Raw genomic sequence first — 23,569 nt, forward strand, 5'->3', positions numbered from 1 at the left:
TAATAATCATTCGATAGCTTATGAATTAGGGCATAAATATCACAGAGAATTTTACACAATCACTCGAGAAATAATAACATAGATAAAAATTGTCTAAAAAAATTTACTTATTTTGTTAAATTTACCTCTTTTTTCGGAAACGAGGGCGTTGACCTGCACTTTTTTTTTTGTTAAATGATAGTACAGGATATCAGCTAAAAGTTGACATCAAAATGATAGCCCTAGTTAAAACATTTCACAAGTTGCACCAGTCCAAACAAGACCTTCTTTAATGAGCGTCAACTTAGTTCTAAGGAATAATTGCCCGCCGCCCGAATTATCATTTGGAACTAAATCAACTTAGTTCGAACCCCCCCCCCCCCCCCCCCCCCTAGAGCTCAAATTTTACATACCATGTATGCCCCTCTGCGGCACATGCCCCCCGCCCCCTAGGCCTCTGGCAATGTCAACTTGCCCCCTAGTTCACTGGCTGGCTATGCCCTTGAAGGATTCTTCCCCGCAGTCGAAAAGGTACCTTAATAAAGGTAAGTGCCCTATTGCCGTAATTAAATTTAAGGCGAGTTGTGACCTTATTTATGACTTGGATGAAGAAAAGACTAAGCCCAAGTGAGGGTAATTCGCAAAACCCAAGCAGCAAAAGAAGCTGAAATAATTTCTTCCCAGTCTGTTTCAGAGTAAGAATATAGTGTCACTGTCTTTCTTCTTCATCCATATTTCACTTAATTATTTTGATTACTGTATCAAAACGTCAGGACTCCTATCAGGAAACTAGGGTTCTCGTTGGTCGCTTAATGCATGCCTTCTCCGGGGCGCGCTCTCCGTCTATTCTTTGGTGGTTCATAAGAGAGAGCGAGTACATTGCTGTGAACAGATTGGGAACCCCAAAGTCAATGAAAACTAGGTACATAACTTCTCATGATTAAAATTGTGTGCTTGGGCGACTGTTGTCTGGTGAATGTTGATGTCTATTGGCTTTTATAACAAGGTGTTTTGAGTTTTCTTTAACATGGATTACTTTAAATATCTCTAGTCGAAAATTGACGAAGGATGCCAAGGCACATAACAGCTTACAGCTTTAAACACGAATCCCTTTGTTTGGCATACTTATTGAAAGTCATAATGTAATGATAGTCATAACGCTGAAACCGTTAACTTTTCAGGAATTTCTTAACGTTATCCTATAGATAGGTTAGGTTGGGTTTGTTTTATGACAATCCTGAAAAGTTACGCGTTTCTGAGAAAAACCAAATTATGGCTAACGAAAATGCGGACAAACAATACATTATGACTTAAAACTTTATGGGAAACAATAGAGACCACTTTAACCATAATACTTACTTACTTGTAGTCCGTGGATATAGCTAACTATGAAAACGAAAGGGACTAAATGAAGCACCAGTTATTTAACACGGTTTATTAAAATTGTATCCTAATAACTTCAAAAAGTTTTAAACACTAGTTGAACAGTACTGGTTAAGGTACTCAATAAATACTTACAAACTAGTTTAAAACTAAGTAGTTGTAAAGTTGAACTATTTACAATACAGTTCATAAAACATTGGCCCCTCAAGACCATATTAACAAATCTTTTGAGCTTAAATAACTTATCGAAGATAAGTCACTGGTAGGCGATACAGTGGTGCCGGCACAAATAGCACTTTAAGCAAATAGACTAGAATAAAGCTTCTATCAATTTTATTGTTGTGTAGTAAAACAAACTAAGCACCGCTAATAAGTTTAAAATAATTTAGTAGAAATATCATAATGCTGTTTCTAGGGTGCTGGGTGAAGTCTTTCCTCGTTCTGGAGATGATTTGCTACGTGAAGAGGGAGCTTCTCCTGTAGGACTCTTGAATGATGTAAATTTAGGTGGAGACGATTCGGGTGGGCTGCTGAAGAATTCTGCTCGCTTGGCTTGCAGCAGTTCTGTCCGAGATAACCCATGTAATTTACCGAAATCGGAATCAATCGGGAACACTCCATGGTCGGCTGGCTCGAGGAAATCGTTGTCGGCTTCTATAGTATTCTCGTTTATCGGGATCAGGTTTCGTCTTGCCCCAAAATGCTGATTAGTGACTATGGGCACTGTTTTACACGGTACGTTGTTTGGAGAACTATCGTGCTTTTCAGCAGAACTGTTTGAGTTTTCATCTTCGTTGTTCGCTTCTGGTATTGGCGAAGAGAGAACGTCAGATCTGGGGCTAGAAAATCGCCATTGTGACTTCGGAGAGAGCAGTATTTTGGGTGAATTCTTATGTTCTTTGATTAAGGCATTCGTTCTACCAGGTGAGGCTGGCGGAGGTTGAGGTTTTATTATTTTTCTCTGTGTGTATGTCTTAGGAGACCCGCTTAGATCGAGAATATTAATTTTGCTTCTATTTGTGGGGGGAGGTTGCAGTTCAGTTTTTTCTTTGGAAAGCTTCAGCTGTTCCACTGCAGACAGTTTGTTAGATTTACTTTGAGGATTAAGAGTACTTAGTTTGACACTGTGCTGTAAAAGTAGCTTTTTGAAATCAAGTCTCGATGTTTGAGGTACGGGGCCGTATCTGTCCGCGCATGTGGTATCCTGTTTTTGCACCACATAGCCGCGACTGGGAGCCGCCATAACGTGTTGCCTCTCCGCCGGCGACCAACTGTTTCTGTTTCTCGGGTCTCCTAAATAGCCTGTCTCTGGATGACGCTGATTACCTTTAAGGTATAATGAGGTTTCGGAATTGACTGGCGATAAACTAGCAGTAGATAACGCCGGTGATTCTGATCTTTCAGCGCCATCTCTTATATTAAGTTTTTTTTTGCTTTTATGTATTACCGCATAGAGTTCTTCGTTCGTCATTGTCGATTTAACCGGGGAGAGTAGTTTAGAAGACAGATCGACAACGTTCTCTTTGCTGGACGGGGTAGAAGATTTGAAGGAACCTGTTGTCCGTGGATCTATGGGTGAAATTCTAATCGAGTCGTCATTGGGTTGGATGGGTTGAGAATTTCCTGGCTTTTCAGTTAAACATGAAGAGGCAGTAGCAACGTTGGGAGGATAGTTGAAAATCGTGCGTGCGTCGGTGATGGGCCGTCGAGCGCTCGGCTCTAGGGTGCTTCGCTTCGGAAGTGTCCAGAACACTGGCTCTTCCCTCACTGGTGGGTTTGCTGGATTCTCATAATTGACTACTCCGTGTTTTCCTCGCAAGTGGGCGGTTTGGTATTTGTACGTGGTGGGATTGATCGTGTTGAATTCTACTCTTTGACCTTTTTGGACTAGAGTTAGCGGCGGATTCGAGTAGGGCTTGTCAGCACTGGAATGTCGACAGTCTGGAATGTAAAGAACAGACAATGAGTTGGAGATCGTTTTTATTTACTAATGCTATAAGTACTAAAAAGATTTGAATATGCTAATATTGTTTAACAGGCATTAACCTAAGTAGGTAGATCACTACATTTTAGTCGATGCTTTTCTATTTCTATATTTTTTCTTTAAATTTACAAGTAGGTAATAAGTATATGTATTATCATAACAGTGGATGCGATTGAAAACTTTAACGTAATATACTAATATATAAATCTACTTCATATTTATGGCACCAATCCATACCATTCCCATAAGCCTAGAGCTAGGTAATTTCTATCATAATTATTAACAGTGGAAAGCTACAACAGTGAACAACCATTACTTATGATACAGATTATGTCTTGCGTTAATAACGTATCTAGCATGTATCTGGTTTATATGTTCGTGAATACAATGATAAATTAGTAACGTGAATTTACAGAAGTGCATGGTATTTTATTCTTTCTTACAATTTCATACTATATGTATACATTGAAATGTTAATGATATGGTTAATACAAATTACCGCATTTCTCCGTGTTAGCTTGTGAGGGGTGTATCTGCTAGTCGAGTTAACTCTTCATGCAGTGTAAAAATTAAGTCATGCCAAAAAAGCAACACAAAACTTTACCTTTGAAGAACTTCGTAAATGTCACAAAGTAGAAGCTATCGCCGTCTGTGCAAGCCATGTGGGATGAGTGCAATTAGAGAGGAACTGAGCGTCGTTTCACAACCACCGAGATCCGGAGACTAGGCGAATCCGGGTGCATACCGAGCGCCACGAGTCGAGCGCTGAAGGTAAACTAGCATACTCTGACCTCGAGATACGATATCATTGTTTATAAATCGGAGGTCGCAGATATACTAGATAGCCTCAGGCGCGCGATCAGTCGGTCGGTAAGCGTGAAATAACACCCTGGGTGTTAAGACAGTTTTTTTTGTTTTTACAGTTTTATAACGCTCTTCGTTATGAAAACGGCAATCATACAAATTAGTTGTGTTACGCCTATTGCGACAAGTCCAATCACGAATGACCTAGTTTGTTAATTAATTAGTTCCTTTTTTAATTGTTAAGTGTCCCATATTCTTAATTAAAAATATCCAGTGACACGTATTTACAAATCAGTGCGAAAATAATGAGGTATTGGAAGACTGTTAATTGCAAAAAATCCTGTTTTAAAACTTTTTCATTTTATATCGTGTATGTTGTAAAAACAGAACTTTTATTTCTTAAATTTAGAGCTCAGTGCTGTGCTAGTGAGTGAGGTGAGGAGCGAAGGTGAAGACAAATGAAATCAGTGCGTTAATTCACAATGACTCTATAATAAAATTAATTACAAAACACAGAAGACACACAGAATAACACACCATGCACTTACAAACGAAAAATCGTGAACTAATCGTAAGCTGGGCTGGTGCGAAATACCACCATGCATTCTTTCCGTGTCAACATTTAATAAAATATAATACAGTGCTTCTTAAAAAGCTAAATTTGATAAAAAGTATCTAAAACGAAAACTAATTTAGTCATCAAAATAAAGATTTTCATATCACAGTATTAAAAAGGCAAAAATGGCAGGAAGACGAAATTTTCAAAGGACGGAATTAGAAATATAAATCATTGTTTTTCACTTAACTAACTTCTCTATATATCCATACAAATTGATCTAATTATACAAAGTTGGCCACATTATTTAAGTCTTATCTAAAAGCGTTTTATTTCCACAAGTAATACCATCAAATCAGGTAACAAATAACTCTATAAATTTCAATTATATATTGTGAAAGTAAAACTACATCTACCAGATTTCAGTACCATAATCTGATTCAGAAACTGATAAAATGCGAGCTCGATGCATTGAACTATCTACAGGTACAGTGACTTTAGTAGGAGAGAGCGGACATGACGGTGGTGAATGCAGGATACAAACATCATCGGGGTCAGAGTCCAAAATAGCAGTCAAAATATCTAAAGAATGATCTCTATTGTCAGGTATAAACGCGACAGAATGCCGTTTTGGCATTGGAGTAGTAAAAGGACTTAACGCTAATGCTGATAACTGAGATTCAAAACTATCGTTAACATATGAACCGCTATTATTAGTGCATTCACAATTTTCCGAATCATTTGAAAAACTTCTATGGCTAAGAATGGGGGATACGGAAGCTGGGTAGTTTATTTGTTCGCGTAATAAATCGGCATTAATTTCAGCTTGAATCATTTCTAGAGAGTCTACTTTTTTTGAATTACTGTTAAATGTTTCAAGTTTCAGGAGCTTTTTAATGGGCATTAAAGGTGAATTGGCAAGTTTGTAACTATCACTACGTTTAACTTTATTAGTTATTGATTTATCACCGTTTGGACTAGTAATTTCATTACTTCCAGCTTCGCCATTGTTATTAATGTTATTTCTATGCGTAAACATTTTCAATACTTCTGCTACTTTACTACCAGATTTTCTAAGTTCGTGCCTACATTTGCTATTTTGTAAGATAATTGGCGTTTGAAAATTGGGCACAAATGGAATGATAACGTCATTAATATCAGGTGACGTCCCTAATACTTTGTCTGAATTATTATTAACAATAATCGGGTCTTTTTTCGTTTTATTCTTACCTGCTAAATCATCTTTCGTCGGCGACAAGCTGACGCCCTCCGCATCGTGTATATTAACATACGCCCCGGGCCTAGGAATTACTTCTACTACTCGCGGTATATCTTGCGGGTTTTTAGAAATAGCCTTGGGTGGATGTGGAGTTGTCGGAGTCGTAGGTTTTTCAGTGACAGGTGTGGCGGTAATGATCGTGCTCGGTTTAGGAGCCGGTAGAGTCACAAATTCTGTTGTTACAGGTCCATCAGGAAGTGTGGGAGCTTTAATAATTACTTTTCCTAGTTGCGGTGATGTGGGTTTGCTCGCGGGTGGAGGAGGTTCATAAGGGAAGTCAGTCTCATCACTTATTTGAACGACATCTGCCATTTCTCTCTGAACGACAGCGGTGGTGGCGTTTATTTCCTGTACGAATGGCCCCGGTTCAAAAGTAGTATGTGCTCCCTTTCTGCGCTTAAGCGTGTCGGATGAGTAAATAACTTGGCCTTGAGAGTCCAAAGTTACTTTAGCACCTTTCGTTTGGATTTCTTCTAAAGCAGGCGTTGGTGTTTCATGTAATCCATGTTCTAAGAAGTCTTTACTTTCACTTAAACAATTTGGCAATTCATTCAAAGACACATACTCAGTTTCTGGTAGTTTTCCAGATAAAACTGTTTGTAAGTTCTTCCTAACCATATCAGTACTTCCGTAAATACCTTTGTTAAGGCTAACTTTTTGGTTGTTATTTTTAACATCAGCTATTGTTACGTAGTCCCCAGAATCGTAGATGTGATCAGACAAATTACTTTCTTTTGGCACAGGTGACTTTTTGTTTGACAGTTTAGCAGGAAGTACTCCTTTGAGCTTACACATTAAATTATTGAAGGGCTTTAAATTGATTTGTGTATGAGGTTTGCTTGATTTAGTCAGGTCGGTAATGTGTTTTGGTTCTTTTGGTTTTTCTTCTACAGGAAGATCTAGTTTAGGCCTACTGTTTGATTTCTTAAATGTTCCTTCTTTCTCTGCATCTTGCTTTTTACAAACATCAACCTCTTTGTTGCTTGTTTCGCTTTCGTCATCAGAATTGGTTGGAGTAATGACACAGAGTGAAGGAATTCTAGAGCTATTTATTGTTGTTTTATATCTTATTCTTTCTATTCTGTCTGTTCCTTCTAAATCTGAGGATTCGGAATAATCTTGTTCAGATAGACTGTTCTTGCCGTGAGCGCTGGATACAGAGTCTTCGATTGGTGAACTAGAAGTATTATGACCGGAATCTGGCGAACTGGTGCCTGTGCTTTTCTTGGCACTTTCAAGTTCAGTTTCTGTATGAATTTCAGCTACCGCTGTCATTTCCCTATTATTTCCGATGTTTCTAGTAATGGTGATTGTAGAAGTTGGCACTTGGTTGATTTCAGGCGATGAATGATTATTATACATTGGCTTTTCTGTATAAGAACGGCTAGGATTGAATCTAAGGCTGCTATATGGAGATTTTGAGAAAGAAGAAGTCATGCTTCTGTCTAAACTAGCATTTGCACTGTGAATATTGTTGCTTCTGCTGCGGTTTAACATTGTTAAAGAACTCTTTCTTTCTGGTACTTTGGGCCCGATAACTAGTGACCTATCGCTTCCAGCGGCCATTAACGTTGTGCAAACAGTTCCAGCGGAGCTTGTAGTAGTGCTAGTGGACCCTTTACCAAATAATTCATATTCGTTCTCAGCAGTTTGACTGCCAGTTGAGTTGGAGAGGGCGTTGCTGGTGTGCATTGGCGTGCTTGGCGATATTTCTTCTTCTTTTAATGTCTTTAACCCCGAATCCATATGGAATGAGGTGTAATACCCTTCGGTATCACAAGAAAACTCGGAACTCGTTTCTAAATCCTCGTGTAAATCATGTATAATGTCAGGGGTGAGAGTTCCTTCGCTAGTTACGCTGCCTGATCCGGAAGTGTTAAGAAATCTTCTCCTACTAATAATAGAGCTCGGTGGACCGTGATGGAAATTAAGCGAGTTATTAGATGTCGCAGCCGAGGTTGAACTTCGGGGTGGCACTGTGGTGGACGTTATTTCTGATCCTATACTGGTTCGACCTGACTCTGAGCTGGCCGACCAGTTACCGCTAGACGAATGTGGTTCATCTTTGCCTATTGCTGATCGCCTTTGTCTTCTTTGAGCTGACGTTCCCCGTAATTTGACCCCGACGTTAATAGTTGCCGTAGTTTGCGCCGCAGGTAGACCTATGCTCTTTTCAGAAGAGGAATACGAGGCACATCTTTGATGCGTTCTCCTGTCTTCATCTCCCTGGCGTTTCTTACGCATCGTGACAGTTTCTTGTACTTCTTTATCTTCTTGTCTAGTTGGAGACTTTGTATCTTTCTTGTCAATTTTCATGGACTCCTTAAAGCTATCTCTGCTAGCACTCGGAGATCTACCGATCATTTTCAGTCGGCTTCTACCCCATTCCTTTAGAGTATTGAAGTGTCCTTTCTTAGTTACGGGGTCAATAGGACTCTTCTTAAGAAGATCGCTAGAGCGCGACCTGATGACAGTGCTATCTTCGATCTCTCCAGAAGCCGCGGCATTTGATGTATCGCTACGATAAAACAAACCAAGCAAAGCATTAGTCACACGCATAAGGCAACCTATAGTTGTAATACACAAAGAACGCTTCTTAGTCTCGTAACATCGGCGCTCTTCAAAGATTTCATTAATCGTGAAGCTTATGAACAATTAGTGCTCAAGTGCACAATTAATTGGTTGTCCTCGTTTAGTAGGAAACAATGACAACCAATGTTACAGTATACACAGAAGCACAAAATATTATCAAAGATTTGTTAAAAGTGCCGTAAATTGAACAAGAACGTCATTGAAGCCGACACAGTACTGTGCTCAGCGGTTGTTAATGGACGCTTTAATAGATTACATTATCGAGGATGTAAAGGGGTGATTATTACTATGGATTTATGTGATGGATAATGTAATTTATTAGTCGGTGTAGGTGCAGTCTAGAAGCTTACCCAGCTATAGCCTCTCTAAGCTCTTTCTGATCAGTGCCGGATATGGTGTTGCGTCTTTTACCGCGGGGTTTTCTCGTGCGCGTGCGGCGCTTCACCGTGTCCGTCTCGCCGGGCACCGACTCCAGGTGCAGCGACTTACGAGAGCTGCACATTCGGTCGAAGAACTTGCCCGACGTGTCGATCGCGACCATTTCCGGGGGGAATCTGTCAAAGTATAAGTCCCAAATTATGCCTGGTGTTGGGTGTCCATGAGCGACAGTAATCGCTTACCATTAGGCAATTCGTCTGTGCGTGTGCCTTTTATATCGTAAAACAATGTATGTACACTACGAGCTGAATATTAATAGACTAGTGTGTTTTAAAACAAACAATTTCTACTTGTCTTTAAGGTCAGTAATTACCCTCATTTGCATCGAATCAATCATAAGAAACTAGAATGATGTGCAGTTACAAAGCCAATTAACCTTATTGGCGTTGTTGTTATATTATCAGTAATCGGTAATTTTAACCTTACCTATATGAAAATAATGTAGCAGAATCGAAACTTCTGAATGCCGCCATTTCTGTGATTTGCAGAATGATGGAGAAACACTATTTAAATCAATGGCTGCATTGTATTGACATGAGATGAAATGTCTGTCGGTCTTGCCTGGGTTTTTAATCTATACTCACTTGGAAGCGATGACCCGCAGCTGTTCCTCAGGGCTGGGCAACCTGTGGTCGATGGGCTCGTCGTCGCCCGAGCCACACTCGGACAGCTCATCAGGAGTTAATGTCACGGAGCTCTGAATGCGCATGGAAGCGTCCGGCAGCGCTGTCACGTCGCCGATAGCCTCTTTTGATGTCCATTTCCGAAGGTGCTCTACCACTGACGGCTGAAATGTTTTTGTTGAGGCTTTTAATTGTTTGCGTATTTAATAATGCTGCTGATTTATTCACTTATGTTATGTTGTTAGCAAATACATTTCTTGTTGTAATTAGTGAAAGAAAATGAAACAGAATTTAAATACTTAAATCCGCTAGCGACGTCATAAGCAGTGTCGCGTCAATTTTTATATCGGCTTGACAAATTTATCATATTTAATTAAGTAGATGATAACGGGATTGTGTCCAAAAACGAGTTAGAGCTTATGACAGCACTTAAAACTGAAGGAACCTAAACTAAAGCTGAATACAGTAAATAAAGTTCTAAGTCTAAAACTAGTTTCAACATACTTTTTGGCCAAAAATGTGTGAGCATTTGTTTTACCAGTGTCAAGACTTCGTCTATTTGTTAGATACTTACAACATGCGTTTCAATCTCCACATCGACTTTCTGATATATCTTTCGTCTCTTTGAACTAAGCACGGGCGTGCAGAGCAGGTAGGGGGAATGTTGGGAGTCCTTCCTCAGCTGGTCGAGGATGGAGGCCGAGAGCCGGTCCGTGGTCGCCTTCTCGTACAGGTTGCGCAAGCTGGTAGGTCTGAAATGTGAGAGCGTTGAGGTTTGTACGGTTGACGGGTTACGATTGAGAAATGGATATGTGAATACAGTTAACAGCAAAGATAACTGTAAAGAAGTGTAAAACGATTTACGACCCTATTGAGTGTCAAAAAAAGTATTTAGAGAGAGATAATCTAGCTATTAATCGTTTATCATAATCTAATTACCGTCTTATAAAATACCTAAATACATTTTAAACTAAAAATTAATTTAAAATAACACTAAACATTATTACATTCACCGGGAGGTACCCACTGTATATTTCCTGCTTACTGTCACATTTCACTCTCAAAATATGTTACACTCTGGTGTATTCATGCTCATAAACTAGAATGGAACCAAAAAAATTGTGATTCATCAAAAATGCAGTCAAACGAGACTCGCTGCGGTCTTGCCACATCCCTTGACGGATTTCCCAAAAATATGCGGTGCGGGTAAAAAAATGGTATCTTTTCTCATACTTAATAATGCAAATTTTACCTTGTATCAGGTGTGAACAATTCCTTTTTGAGGGGGTGGCTCGCCGTGTAGTGAACTTTGCGCAGCGCAAAGTTTGACAGGCTTCCCTCCGCTGTAACAACGAAAAAAATATAAATAAGCAACTGAAACGATATTTCTTACGAACAGAGTTTCTTTTGAACGCACCGCTTGTAATCCAAATAAAGTTTGCTTTCAAATAACAAAAGTACGTACCTATAATATTATTTCCGAGTTTTTCTTTTAGACATCTCAATTGCGTTACTCAAACGGGTTATCTTTTGAAAAATGTAGTCGAATCTAAACGGCAGAATTATCATGGTAAGAAATATGGTTTTAATATAAAAATAACTAAGATATACTCGTTTATAAGCAGACATTGTTCGAAGATAAAGGAAATAGGGATTATTAGTCACAAGTTTCAATGGCAGGGTGTAATAAAGGTGAAATTGACTAATCACATACCATTATTTAACCCACAGGTTATCGGGATTTATGTTTCCTACTGCGGTGGATAATTTTACATCCTCTGCTTCGGTAACTGTTAAATACTTTCTCTACTTGGATAAAATTGGTTTTTAATAAGTGGTTGGAATCAATTAGTACTTCCAATAAAATTTATAAGAATTATCTGTATGCCACTTTGCCACTTTCAGACAATCACTAACGGAGTATTATCGTGAAGTAAAGATTTCTATCTCGTGAGTTGGATATTTAAGAAATTAGGAGCTGTCATATCACAATACGTTTCTAATTATTACGTTAAAATATAAGTTGTAATTGACGCCATTTAACACAGATTGTTAACCAACAATGGGGCTCTACAATACTTCGTAACACTGTGAGGTGATCAATCAAATGTGCAATCAACTACGAAATAGTTCCTACGTACGTTATATGTGTGATGTAATAATAGAGTATACTAATACGTTATACAAATTGGACCAGGTTTTAGATCTATGTCACAGATACCTAGTTTATGAAGTAAGAAAGCACCAATGCTAGACTAGAAGACTACTTAAAATAAAGATCACGGAATGGGCAAGGCTCACAAAAATTTTACCTTAATTTTTTCCTTGGACCTTGCTTTGCGTAAAGTAATAAGGTATTTAAAATGTTCCATAGAATTAGTTATAATAATTAGACGTAGCAATAACGCTGACGCAAACGTAAATACAGGTAAAATTATCCATAATATTTGTTACCATTAATTATGATTAAATTATCCATATTTTACGATTAAATGAGGATGCTATATTTAATTGCACATAGGTATTTTCATTTTATGACAGATGCCATTTAAGGAATTAAATATCACAGGGTATAAAACGTTGCATATAATATAATACTCGGTAGAATTATAACACACACGGTAGGAATGTGACGAAGGCGGTCTAAGCTGCTGATAAGCGAAGTAAAACGTGCTTAGAGTCATAGCAATAAAAGATTTTACAGTAGAGTTGTAAATCAAGCCCAGTAAGCTGTAATAGTCATTTAAGTGTAGGATTAGGAAGCTTCTCTAGCTTACTAGTATAAAAACACTCATAAGCGGTGTTGAAATGCATGCAATTTAATAACTATTGGAATAATTCATATGTTTTACAACCCACACTAATTAATCTCAATGTTAATTAATAATTGAACTTAATAGCTATGAGAGGAGAAATACCTAAGTAAGTTTTTGTTTGTGCACCTACCTACTTAATGACTGTTTGTTCGTTACGTTCGTACGGGCATAAGGTAACAGGTAAGCAGGGTGCGCCTACCTAATGCGATCAACTCATGGAACGATCTTGATGATCTTTACAAATGAACTTATATAAATGTTAAGTGTTAAGCATTAGGAAATCTTGCAAATTCGCTTTCACTTTATACAATTCATAGTCAAATGTCAGTTCTTTGTGAAATACATAAGTGTGTGTTTGTATTCTAAATATATTCAATCAGTCTAATTGGATTCTCGAAATTAACCGATTAAATTGAGTCAATTCAAACGTCAGAATCCGAGGTCCTGAGCCTCTCGAGCCCTTTTGTTCTAATTGAATAGAAGTCCCAGACATCGTTCGTCTATTTTAGACGTGTATGGCTGTAGTGGTACTGGCATCGCATACGGCCAGTGCAATAATACGCATTCCGCACTTGGCATAAATTTCCGTTGGCGTTGATATAAGCTGGTCGTTGGACCGTACACAGCGCGGCGAGATGCTGAATGAACTGAAAGCATATTTAGGTATAGGGCAGCATAGTTTTTTAATACAGCCTAAAAAACCGGACAGTAGCAATCCCTATTTTTGCTATAAGAGTGAAGGTCGGATAGCAGTCGCTTTCGAAAAGAGCGTCTTTACGCTACAACCAAGAAAGGATTTAGTCCTTCTACACATTTGAGAAGATGCAATCTATATTATGATGCAGTTTTTCCTTTCTTTTCGTAGATTTCTATTTTTTCCGAATAACTTTTAATTTTCATTCCTGCGTGCACAGGCAAACAATGCAATGGGTAAAGAGTATAAAGACGTTTAAATCTTCACAGGTCCACAGTCAATTGAATTTCGCCCTATAATGGTTGCAAATAGAATTCCTCTGTGAATGGCGCACTAAAGGGTACTGCCCTCAGGAAACTAGTTCCAAATAAAACAGATAGCGATATTGAATAGAGCTCGGAGCCGCACAAGTGCAGCCATTGTGGGTCGGCCTTGGCTCCTGGGACCGCAGGAGCTACGTGGGTGGCGATGGCGACGCAGACCCTTACCATGGATTACGTAGTAACCCACTGGTTACTACGTAATCCATCCAACTTATTTATTGGTCACTAATGTAAATTTAGATATTATAGATTTCTTCAATCGAACTGATGAGAGGTCAGAGGGCCTACCGTGAAAATTGAAATTTCGTTACCTCTCTCTCAATCGCTCTTGCATATTCGAGCGATAGAGGGGCAGGTAAAGATTTTGTTTTTCGCTGTAGACTCTGTAGAGCCTCAGATAGTTAGATTCCGTCAAAAAAAGGTTTTATATCGGCCTTCATAAAATGCAAATGGAAAGTGCTAATACAACTACGTGCACCTACTGGCATTTATTGTAGGTTATACCTATAATCTTGTAATTATTGATAACATTGAAAACTGACTGAAGATTATCTATGTTGTCATCAGTTTGTATCTTAATATAGCTCGAAAATATTTTTTGTTACTTTCAAAAGAAAAACATAAATACGAGCAAGAACCTGAACATTATTAATGTTGTATTGGATTGCAATCAAAACACTCTAGGTCTGATACAAATGTATTCACGTACTCACCCACGCATTGAACTGGACATAAAAGGCTAATACCATAAATTCACCTCCATTAAACTAAAGTACTCCATATTTTAAAATGTTATGAGTTGTAACCTGTAAATCTATGAAAAAATACAATACTAAGTTCTTAGCGACAATTGCACTCGTAGCACGTCTCAAAGGAAACAAGAGTGTGAACTTTGAAAAACAACAAGTTACTACCAGTAAAAACGTAAATCCAGATTGAGACCGTGGCAAAGGTCCAACTAAATCAACCGAAACCGCCTGAAAAGGTCTACCACAAACTTTAGGTTTTCCCATTAACCCCAAAGTTCGCTTGGTGGAGTGTTTATAAGCAGAACAAGTATTACAGTCCTTGATGTAATTTTTAATCTCATCGAACATTCCTGGCCAATAAAACCGTAAACATATTCTCCTATGCGTCTTAAATACGCCTAAGTGTCCTGCAGTTGGCATCGAATGATATTCCTCGACTATTTTCCGTCTGTGTTCTTTCCTTACCACTTCCTTCCAATCAAACTCTGATGTTAAACTATATTTACCTTTACTGTAGCGGTACAGTTTTTGATCTATGATTTGAAAATTTGGTACATTCGCAGGATGTTCTTGACATGTTTTGAAAATTTTATCATACCATACATCTTCTACTGTATCTTGTTGAGTCGTGTTGATAACATTAACCGTCAAGAGTCTTGACAATGCATCAGGAACCACATTGTCAGTGCCCTTCCTATGTTCTATCTCGAAGTTAAACTGAGACAATCTACACCCCCAACGTGCTAACCTGCCTGACGGATTTTCTAATTTTAAAAACCACTTTAATGATGCATGATCCGTGATAACCTTAAATTTGCTTGTGCCTAAATAAGCCTGAAATTTTTCCACTGCAAATATCACTGCTAACGCCTCTCTTTCTGTAGCGCTATAGTTCATCTCAGCTTTGTTTAGCGACCTGCTGACATAAGCTATAGGGTGATCTTTACCCTCTATTTCTTGTGATAGCATACCACCAAGGCCATAAGCAGATGCGTCACAGTGAACAGCAAAAGGCTTCTCAAAGTCCGGCACAGCTAATATTGGTGCTGACACAAGTGCTTCCTTCAACTTAATGAACGATTGCTCCGCTTCATCCGACCAACTAAATTTAAGCTCATGTTTTCCCCTTTTAACTGTTAATCTGTTCAATGGGGCAGCAATTGTCGAAAAATTACGAATAAACCGTCTGTACCACGAGCAAGTGCCGAGAAATACTTTAACATCACGAGCTGATGACGGAGTACGAAAGTTCAAGATAGAAGACACCTTATCAGGATCGGTCCGCAACCCATTTTCGTCGACCACATAACCTAAATACTTCAATGAGCTTCGGAAAAAATTACATTTTTTACGATTTATAGTTAAATTTGCTAACTTTAATTTTTCAAGAACTCGATTCAAAAGTAACAAATGTGTATCGAAATCTGATGAACAAATAACAATATCATCAATATAACAAAATACCTTACCATTCTCTACATCTGAACAAAAATTTTGATGAAAAAGCATATCCATTAACCGTTGCTGCCTCGCAGGTGCCCCGCAAATGCCAAAAGGCATAACCTTAAATTTAAAGGCCCCCCTGCCAACAACATTGAAGGTGGTTTTATCTTGAGAATCTTTATTCAATGGTATTTGCCAAAAACTTGATGATAAATCCAAAGATGATAAAAATCTTGCCTCCTTAAGGCTATCTAAAATTTGTGGTATATATGGAATAGCATATGAATCAGCCTTAGTAACAGAGTTTAATCTCCGACAATCCAAACAAAACCGCCAGTCACCGTTTGATTTCTTAACTAAAATGACCGGATTATTCCAAGGACTTTCAGTAGCAGTTACCACATCAAGCTCAAGCATTCTATCCAATTCTTTATTTAAAGCAACTCTTTTTCCTGGCGAAAGAGGATACTGCTTAGCCTTGATTGGTAAGGCATCGCCTGTGTCTATCACGTGTTCAATTAAAGTCGTCCTACCCAAACCTTTGTTTTCCGCTGAAATGTCTTCAAATCTCTTAATTACTGACAATGCTAATTCCCTTTGAAACGGCATTAAATTATCAAATGATGTTAGCGTGTGAATTTGTTTTTCATCAATTTGATAACTATAAAATGTTTTTGGAGCTTTCCTGTAATCAATATTACTAAAAATTTCAGGCGCTAGCCTAAACGCTTTCCAAAAATCACAACCGAAAATTACATCTGAAACTATTGATGGTACAACATGAAACTTAATTATATGAGTTACATTATTAAAAGTGACCGGTAAATAAATTACCCCTAACGACTCTACTTTAAATCCGTCAGCAACTGTGCAAGAAACTTGACTTTTTTTATCCAAATTAAATCCGAGCTTTTCAAAATAAGTGTGAGATGAATTTCCTAACAAAGAAACGCAAGCTCCAGAATCTAACAATCCTATAACCTGTTGTTTCCCTACACTTACTTGAAGATAAGGCCTAATATCGTCCTCATTAGTAGCAAATAAGACTGTGGCAATTGATCCGTAGCTGTAATATTTTTCAATCGCCGCCAAAACCTGCATGTTTTGCGTGCTATTGTCACAGTCGTCCACTAGTTTTTTTGGTCCTTGTTCTTCATTTGAGGACAATCCGCTTTAAAATGATCGTCTTTACCGCACTTAAAACAACCACGTTGAATGCATTTTTTAAAATTATGATTTGATTTCCCGCACTTAAAACAAACCTTCCTAGTATTCGAACGTACCTCGCCTCCGTTTGACTTTGATATATCTGACGTAGACGTCTGTGAACTCTGTGGTACATCATTGGATGCGTTATTTGACATTTGTTTTCCTTCAAATTTGTACTTATTATTACCGAAAGAATGACTAATGCAATTAGATGGATCTGATTGATTAAAAGAAGAAACAGCCGAAACTCCTGGCTGTGTTTTCTTTTGTGGTTTATACAAGAATTCAGGTGAGATAACTGCATAATTATTCTTCTGTGGTTCTTTAAAGTTTAAACAACGCTGCCTAGTAACTTCAATAATCCTACATTTTTCCTGCAATTCCTTTATTGAACTGATATCCACCAAGGCTAACTGTTGAGTGTAAAACGGACGTATATTCCTTTGTAAAATATCCAATTTTTCTTTTTCAGATAAAGGCGTACTCAGCCTATTAAACATTCCTGACATTAATGCAAAATAAAGATGAAGTGGCTCATCTTCTCCTTGCGTACGAACACGAATTTCATTTGCTAACTTATAATCATACTCTGGATCCTGAAAATCACTTAACAACAATACTGCAAGTTCTTGCCAAGATGACACCTTATTCCTGTTTGCACGGAACCATATAAGAGCCTGATCCGAGAACAACCTGGCTGCAGAGTACAAAAGTTTGGAATCTGTAACTCCATCAGCCTGCTGAAGATCTTGAACATTTTCCAAAAAAGTCTTCGGATCTGTGTGTCCATTGAACTTGAGATTCCATTTCAAAATACTTTTATGACCACAATCCGACTCTGACACAACTTGTTCTTCCACAAAATTAACAGAAGAACCTTCACCTGTCGTTAACAAAGAAGTCACCTTACCGACGTTATCAAACTTATTCAAAAAACTGTCAAGTGTTTGTTTACTTGCCTTTATTTGTGTTTGTGTACCTGTATCCTCTGGTCGAACCCTAGAAATTCTGTGAAATAAGTGATAAGCCAATGCTTTTGCCTTAATAAAAGTGTAATTTTCTCTTGATTGTTCATACTTTTTCCATAAATTATCCAAATCTAATAATTTAAACGCTATTATTTTAGATTCAGTGGCCGGGTCAAGTTCTGTTTCCACTATAGAATCAGATGGACAGTCTTTTAATAAGCTTTTAAGTTGTCTTTTAAGCAAGTCCACTGTAGAAGCCGGAGATTCTGACCTAATTTCAACTTCATAAATAAGATCCTCCTTGCACAAAGGATTAACTGAAATCTCTCTCTTCTCCATTATAAAAAGTTAACCAACAAGCTGTACACTGCTAAATGTGTATATTATCAAATGCTAAAAAAACAATAATTCCAAATGTCAATTATTTTAAAAACAATAATTATTTTGCTTCAAACAACCCTACTATTTTCAATGGAGAAAATTATCAATTTGAATTATTTGTAAAATTGGTGGTTTAAACTTCACAAAATATGTTAATTGAATGTATCACTTAATTTCAATTAAATTTCACAGTATTTTTTTTTTACACACAGATTAAATTCATATTTTGCACATACACACACAAATTATGTTTAGTATTTTATATTGCCTACCATACAAGGTGAACCGTTTTACTGATCAGAATATTATAGAATCACTTCAACAATTACACATAAAGAAATAAAAACATTGATTGGCAACAATTGGTTCTATTTATAAATATACTCAAATACTACTGTGTTGGCCCTGTCTACAACTATAGAATATAGTAGATACTTTGAAAAATGTCTTGTTTGCCACTTTAATACTTAAAATTGATGGTTTATCCTTAGAAATTGAATTGTAAAATACAGATTCCTTGTGGGCGCCAATTATGTAACCTGTAAATCTATGAAATGTACCCGGCTGGTTACATAATACCTAGGGATGTACTAAAGGAAAGAAAACACAAGAGTTCACTTGATAGTCGTTTTATTTCTTCTTTCAAAACTCCTACATACCCTAAAGATTCAACTTCTAGCTCAGTCTGCTAACGGTAGAGCTGTTGGTTCATTCATATCTGTATTCTTACACTATAGGATAAATCACCAACAAACTAGTTGTTTAATTAAATTTTATTCTGGTAAATATTTTATGAAAAGTTACATCTAAACATTAAATTTGGCGAGCAACACTGTCCATCAGACCTTAGTAAACCTTGATTATGATATTAAAATTATTCACTATAAATGTGACAAAAGCAAAAGGTTACCGATCTATGACAATGACAAAACTTGTTCTACAAGTAAACTATGAGCTTCTTAAGGGCTACCTAAGGATTTTCTAAGGGTTTTCAAAGGATTTCCTAAGGTTTTCAAAGGGCCAACACATACCTGCTGCCACAGACGATGTTTATTCCTCCGAATTAACTCCTCTGCATTCCGCCTGACGAACAAGACAGACGACAGAAAAGTCTGCTGCAGTCAAAAATAGCATTTGGGTTGGAACTCGTAACAATGGCCGTGAAGGCGTCCCGAACTGGACGAAGAGAAGACTCGTCTCTTACATCAGCCTGCCACGCTCAAGGGCACGCTCCTCTTTCCTCAGCAACTTGGCAAAGGAAAGCAACATTTGCCTCGACCTATTAAAATCCAGAAACCAAAATCTGAATCTCCGGAACTATATACTCGTATGGCGACAATAAATTTCCACGCTGAGTTTTATAAATATCTATTTTAATTTTTGTAACAATCAGTATTCTGACACTAACCCATGCCGTCTTTTCTTCTCCTTCTTTTTTTTCCCTACATTTCAAATTTAGTGCTCTTTTCAGCCAGAACTGTGTGTTGTCAGTCCAATTGTGCTACCTTTTAAAACATGTAGGTTTCATTACCTAACGACACAATATCCAGAAAGAAATGCTGAAATACAACTATTTATATTTGTAACTAAACTAATTAAATTAAATCATGTTTCATATTTCTAAAAAAATATAACACTAAGAGAAATAAAAAAACAACGAAGTTACGCTAACACCACTAGATGGCGCTATGTGACAGAGTGTTATCAATCTAGAAATCGGATTATTTCTGTGTTCTTGAGTTGAAACTCATAGTTGGTCGAGATTTTTGTACCATAAGCGTTGTTCGGGTAATCCATTGCCTACGGGAGGCAGGCCTATGGGTCACGACTTTGAAAAGGCCTCGCAAGGCCGCAGCATGTTATATGCGCATGCGATTGTATGCAATTTGTAAGGACTGAAACGAGTTCTTGCTTAGCTTATCCCTTTAGGATATGCACATTACGATTCTTCTTATTTCTCTAAGTAGTTATATGGAACAGAAAATTATTGCAGTTTTAAGACATTTGCGGGAACTTACAACACAGTTAATTAAGTCCTTCAGTTTGTAGAAAACCTGAAGTGAATAAAATACTTTCCTTCTTCAATAAGAGATAAAGAGTCGGCGAACTCTAAGAAGTAATTCGCACGCAATCGACCGTAACAATTTATGGCTTGGGAACTTGCGAAAAGATTCCTAGCCCACCAAACGAGGTTACTTGATCCACTGCTGCGTAGAAGGAAGGGATTTATAGATCGAACTCAGCGTTTTAGCTTCAGATTTTGCTTTCTATTATGATTCATTGAGGATAAATCCGATGGTTTCTTTTTCTTAGATGATGCTAGTCATGATAATATGGGACATAAGTCACATAAGCAAGTAAGTCGAAAATAAGGAAAATAGTATCTCATTAGTGGTGAATAAATCTTCATCCCAATCTTACTGGATTATGTGCTTGCCTAAAGATGGATTATCGTTACTTACACCGTTATCATTGATCAGTTAATTATGTTCAGCCTTTAGTCTACTTGAAAAATTCACATCTAAGATTCTTACGTTCAGAGTGAGTGATTGATGAATTAAGTGTATTTAGCAGATACTGTCTCTAAAATAGTACAACTATCTATCAATAAATATATGAAAGAGGTGTTGAGATCGAATGAGGAGACCCGACTCCACTTACTTTAAGGCGAATTTCAGTGCTAACCTTTTAAAACCACAGTAGTGTGTGATATCGGATTAAGTCTTAATCTGGCAGGCTTCTTGAGGGGCATTAAATTTTCATGGTGCCAAGGATAGCTTTTTCTTACATTACCATGAAGCCTGTCTGTACGGGATCCAATTACTTGGCTTAGTGAATTGAAGTATGTAGCCGAGCTGGGGATGTATTAGCATTTTGATGAACACTGTGGGAGCGGAGCGTTGGACTAAGTTTATATCACTATTGTTATTAGGATTTCCATAACACTAACAGAGGGTATTAAACTTTAGATAATATTGAATATTGCATGCGTGCTCTCTTTGACAGTCGTATCGAGACCGAGCAAGCACGTTTATGTTAAATAATGGAAATTTAGAAGTATTATGGAAATTGAATTAAATCCGCGATTTTATCCATACAGCCTTAGTGCAATGTTATGAGAACGCCAGCTTGTGGGTATAATTAAAAGCAGTATCGAGGGGACATGATTGCATTACTATGTGCTAGTATTATGTATATATCACTACACCTTATACCCCCGCCGTCTGTATGTGTGTATGTATGTGATGAACTCAAAAACTACATAACGGATTATCATGTGGTTTTCTTTCACCTATTAATAGAGCGATTCTTGAGGAAGGTTTAGGTGTATAATTTGTTAAGGTTTTGTGTAACCCGTGCGAAGCCGGGGCGGCTCGCTAGTACACATAAGTATGTAAATATAAGTATCTCTTATAGTTACCTACGACCCGGCCCTCGTGTATTGATGTAAAAATAAATAAAAAATGCCACGATATACAATTCCGGAAAAAATACACATAACATCTCAAAATAAATGACATATACGAAAGAAAAAGTGACCAAGGCCTCCAGTGCCCAGGGCTGGAATCGATGCAATCGCGGCAGGTGCCTAAGCCCCTCAGCCACCCGAGTCACAACGGCATGGTTGAATTTTTCTAAGTATATGCAATTTTCTGGGCTTATGGCGCTCCCTAGCCATAACACATAACATCGCAAATTTATCGACCATTCAACCAAAGAACCGACTATTTTCATTCCATGACACGGAATCATTAATGCCCATTTGCTCAGTTTATTGTTCTTCTTGTCAACTTTACACTACAACACCGAAAGATCGCAAACGGTAATTGATTTTCCTACAAAACTTTATATCCATTCATGGTATTCTGGCATCAGAAAATGTAATGAATCTGAATGTACAACATATGAGTCATTTAATGTAACTCCATCTATTTCGGGATCGTCTGGGAATCACAACAAATGCCGGCAGCCTCGGCTCATTTGTCGCTGCGTAAATCTTTGCCTTTCAATCAGTTACTGACGTCTCGAAGGTATTCGCTGAAAATGTCCTGCTGGGAATGCAGACAGCAGGTGCAGTCAGTTAAAAGCGATCCAACAAGGCATTGTTACGAAGCCTTTCAAACAATGTAATTGGCTATGTTAAAGTATTTCGTTCGACCTTACTTTGGTGTGCTAAGGGATTGACCTGGGCAATCCAATATTATCATTAAAGCCAATACCATGTTGGAGCTGAAATTTACCACTTGAACTTTACAGTCTGCAGAATTGAGATTGAGGCGTGCGAAGAATTTTAAATTTAACTGACATTTTTGGTATATATTTAAACACATTGAGACAATCGAATACTTCGATGAGGTAACTGAAAAAAATCTACGTCTTCATAAGTTCTTAAGTTCAGTGCCGCGCTAAGAAAAGCTGTATCACTAAGACGTAAAGAGATGCTTTGCATGATGCAGTAACAATCCCTCATAAATATTGTTTTCGCTCGTCGTCGATTCAGCGACAAATAATAAGGCATCCACTTGTTTTGCAAGGAAAGGCTTCATGAATTGCTGATATCAGCTCTATTCTAAGTACAAGTACTTCCTTTGAAGTAAGGAGATTGTATAAATTTTCAGCAGGTACACGATTTATGTACTTTCTTCACGATTCCCTAAGAGTTTCACCAGAAATTTTGTTGTCTTAGTACTGATCCGTATGTTACTGACTACTATAAGATACAGAAACAGGTGTACTTTCAAGAGATCACGTTTACCCAATTTGACCTAAGTAGTTTTAAGTAAGGTTAGGCGGCTTAAAGTAGGTGCTAGTTAAAATTTTGTAACAGAAATTGCGAATCTGGGATTTCGGTATTCGTGTTAATTCAAAATCAACCACATAAATCTCTCCTATCTTACTCGTAATATTTTGGATAAGGAACAGCATGCACGTGAGTAATTATACTGGCAAAATTATTAAATTAAGCCAATTATACACCGGAGGGTACAATGATTTATTTCCGAAGTTTCCCGTAAATGGCGTATTAAATTGTTTACCATAAATGTTTATTTCGTGTGCCTAATAGACCTATTCTGACAAAGACGTATCCTTGTTTGGCAAACAAAATGTAAATTAGGGCAAAAAATTATGCGAATGTCTCCGACTATGGTGGGGACGGGGATATTTCTTACAATGGACGTAAACCTAAAAGTTGAAGGCATGTAGCGACCTATTACTATTTTGACCGAAAGCGAAGGGTCGAGGGTTGAGAGGATGAATATGGCTGGTCACATGTGACTGTAACACGGCAGACATCGGCTGACAATGTGGACCTTTTAGTAAAGTACTGCAACTCCCATTTCGCTTAG

The 23,569-nt window shown here is 37.7% G+C and overlaps 1 protein-coding gene and 1 long non-coding RNA gene across 2 annotated transcripts in view; one reads left to right on the top strand and one right to left on the bottom strand.

Moving 5' to 3' along the window:
- Positions 1 to 1,399: 1,399 nt before the first annotated feature.
- The window catches only part of LOC133520436 (mucin-2), a 107,198-nt gene continuing 85,028 nt past the window's right edge, over positions 1,400 to 23,569 (bottom strand). Inside the window, exons 2-7 of the mRNA XM_061854843.1 lie at positions 10,891 to 10,981; positions 10,213 to 10,390; positions 9,600 to 9,802; positions 8,928 to 9,131; positions 5,937 to 8,503; positions 1,400 to 3,303 (exon numbers count right to left, since the gene is read on the bottom strand). Of these exons, the coding sequence (XP_061710827.1) occupies positions 1,760 to 3,303; positions 5,937 to 8,503; positions 8,928 to 9,131; positions 9,600 to 9,802; positions 10,213 to 10,390; positions 10,891 to 10,981 (4,787 nt within the window). The 3' untranslated portion in view covers positions 1,400 to 1,759. The remainder of the gene's footprint in view (positions 3,304 to 5,936; positions 8,504 to 8,927; positions 9,132 to 9,599; positions 9,803 to 10,212; positions 10,391 to 10,890; positions 10,982 to 23,569) is intronic.
- On the top strand, positions 17,003 to 17,934 carry LOC133520445 (uncharacterized). The gene is made up of 2 exons (XR_009799758.1): positions 17,003 to 17,161; positions 17,345 to 17,934. It is a non-coding gene; the product is annotated as an uncharacterized LOC133520445 (long non-coding RNA).

The sequence above is a fragment of the Cydia pomonella genome, chromosome 8 (assembly GCF_033807575.1).
Source record: "Cydia pomonella isolate Wapato2018A chromosome 8, ilCydPomo1, whole genome shotgun sequence".
NCBI lineage: Eukaryota > Metazoa > Arthropoda > Insecta > Lepidoptera > Tortricidae > Cydia > Cydia pomonella.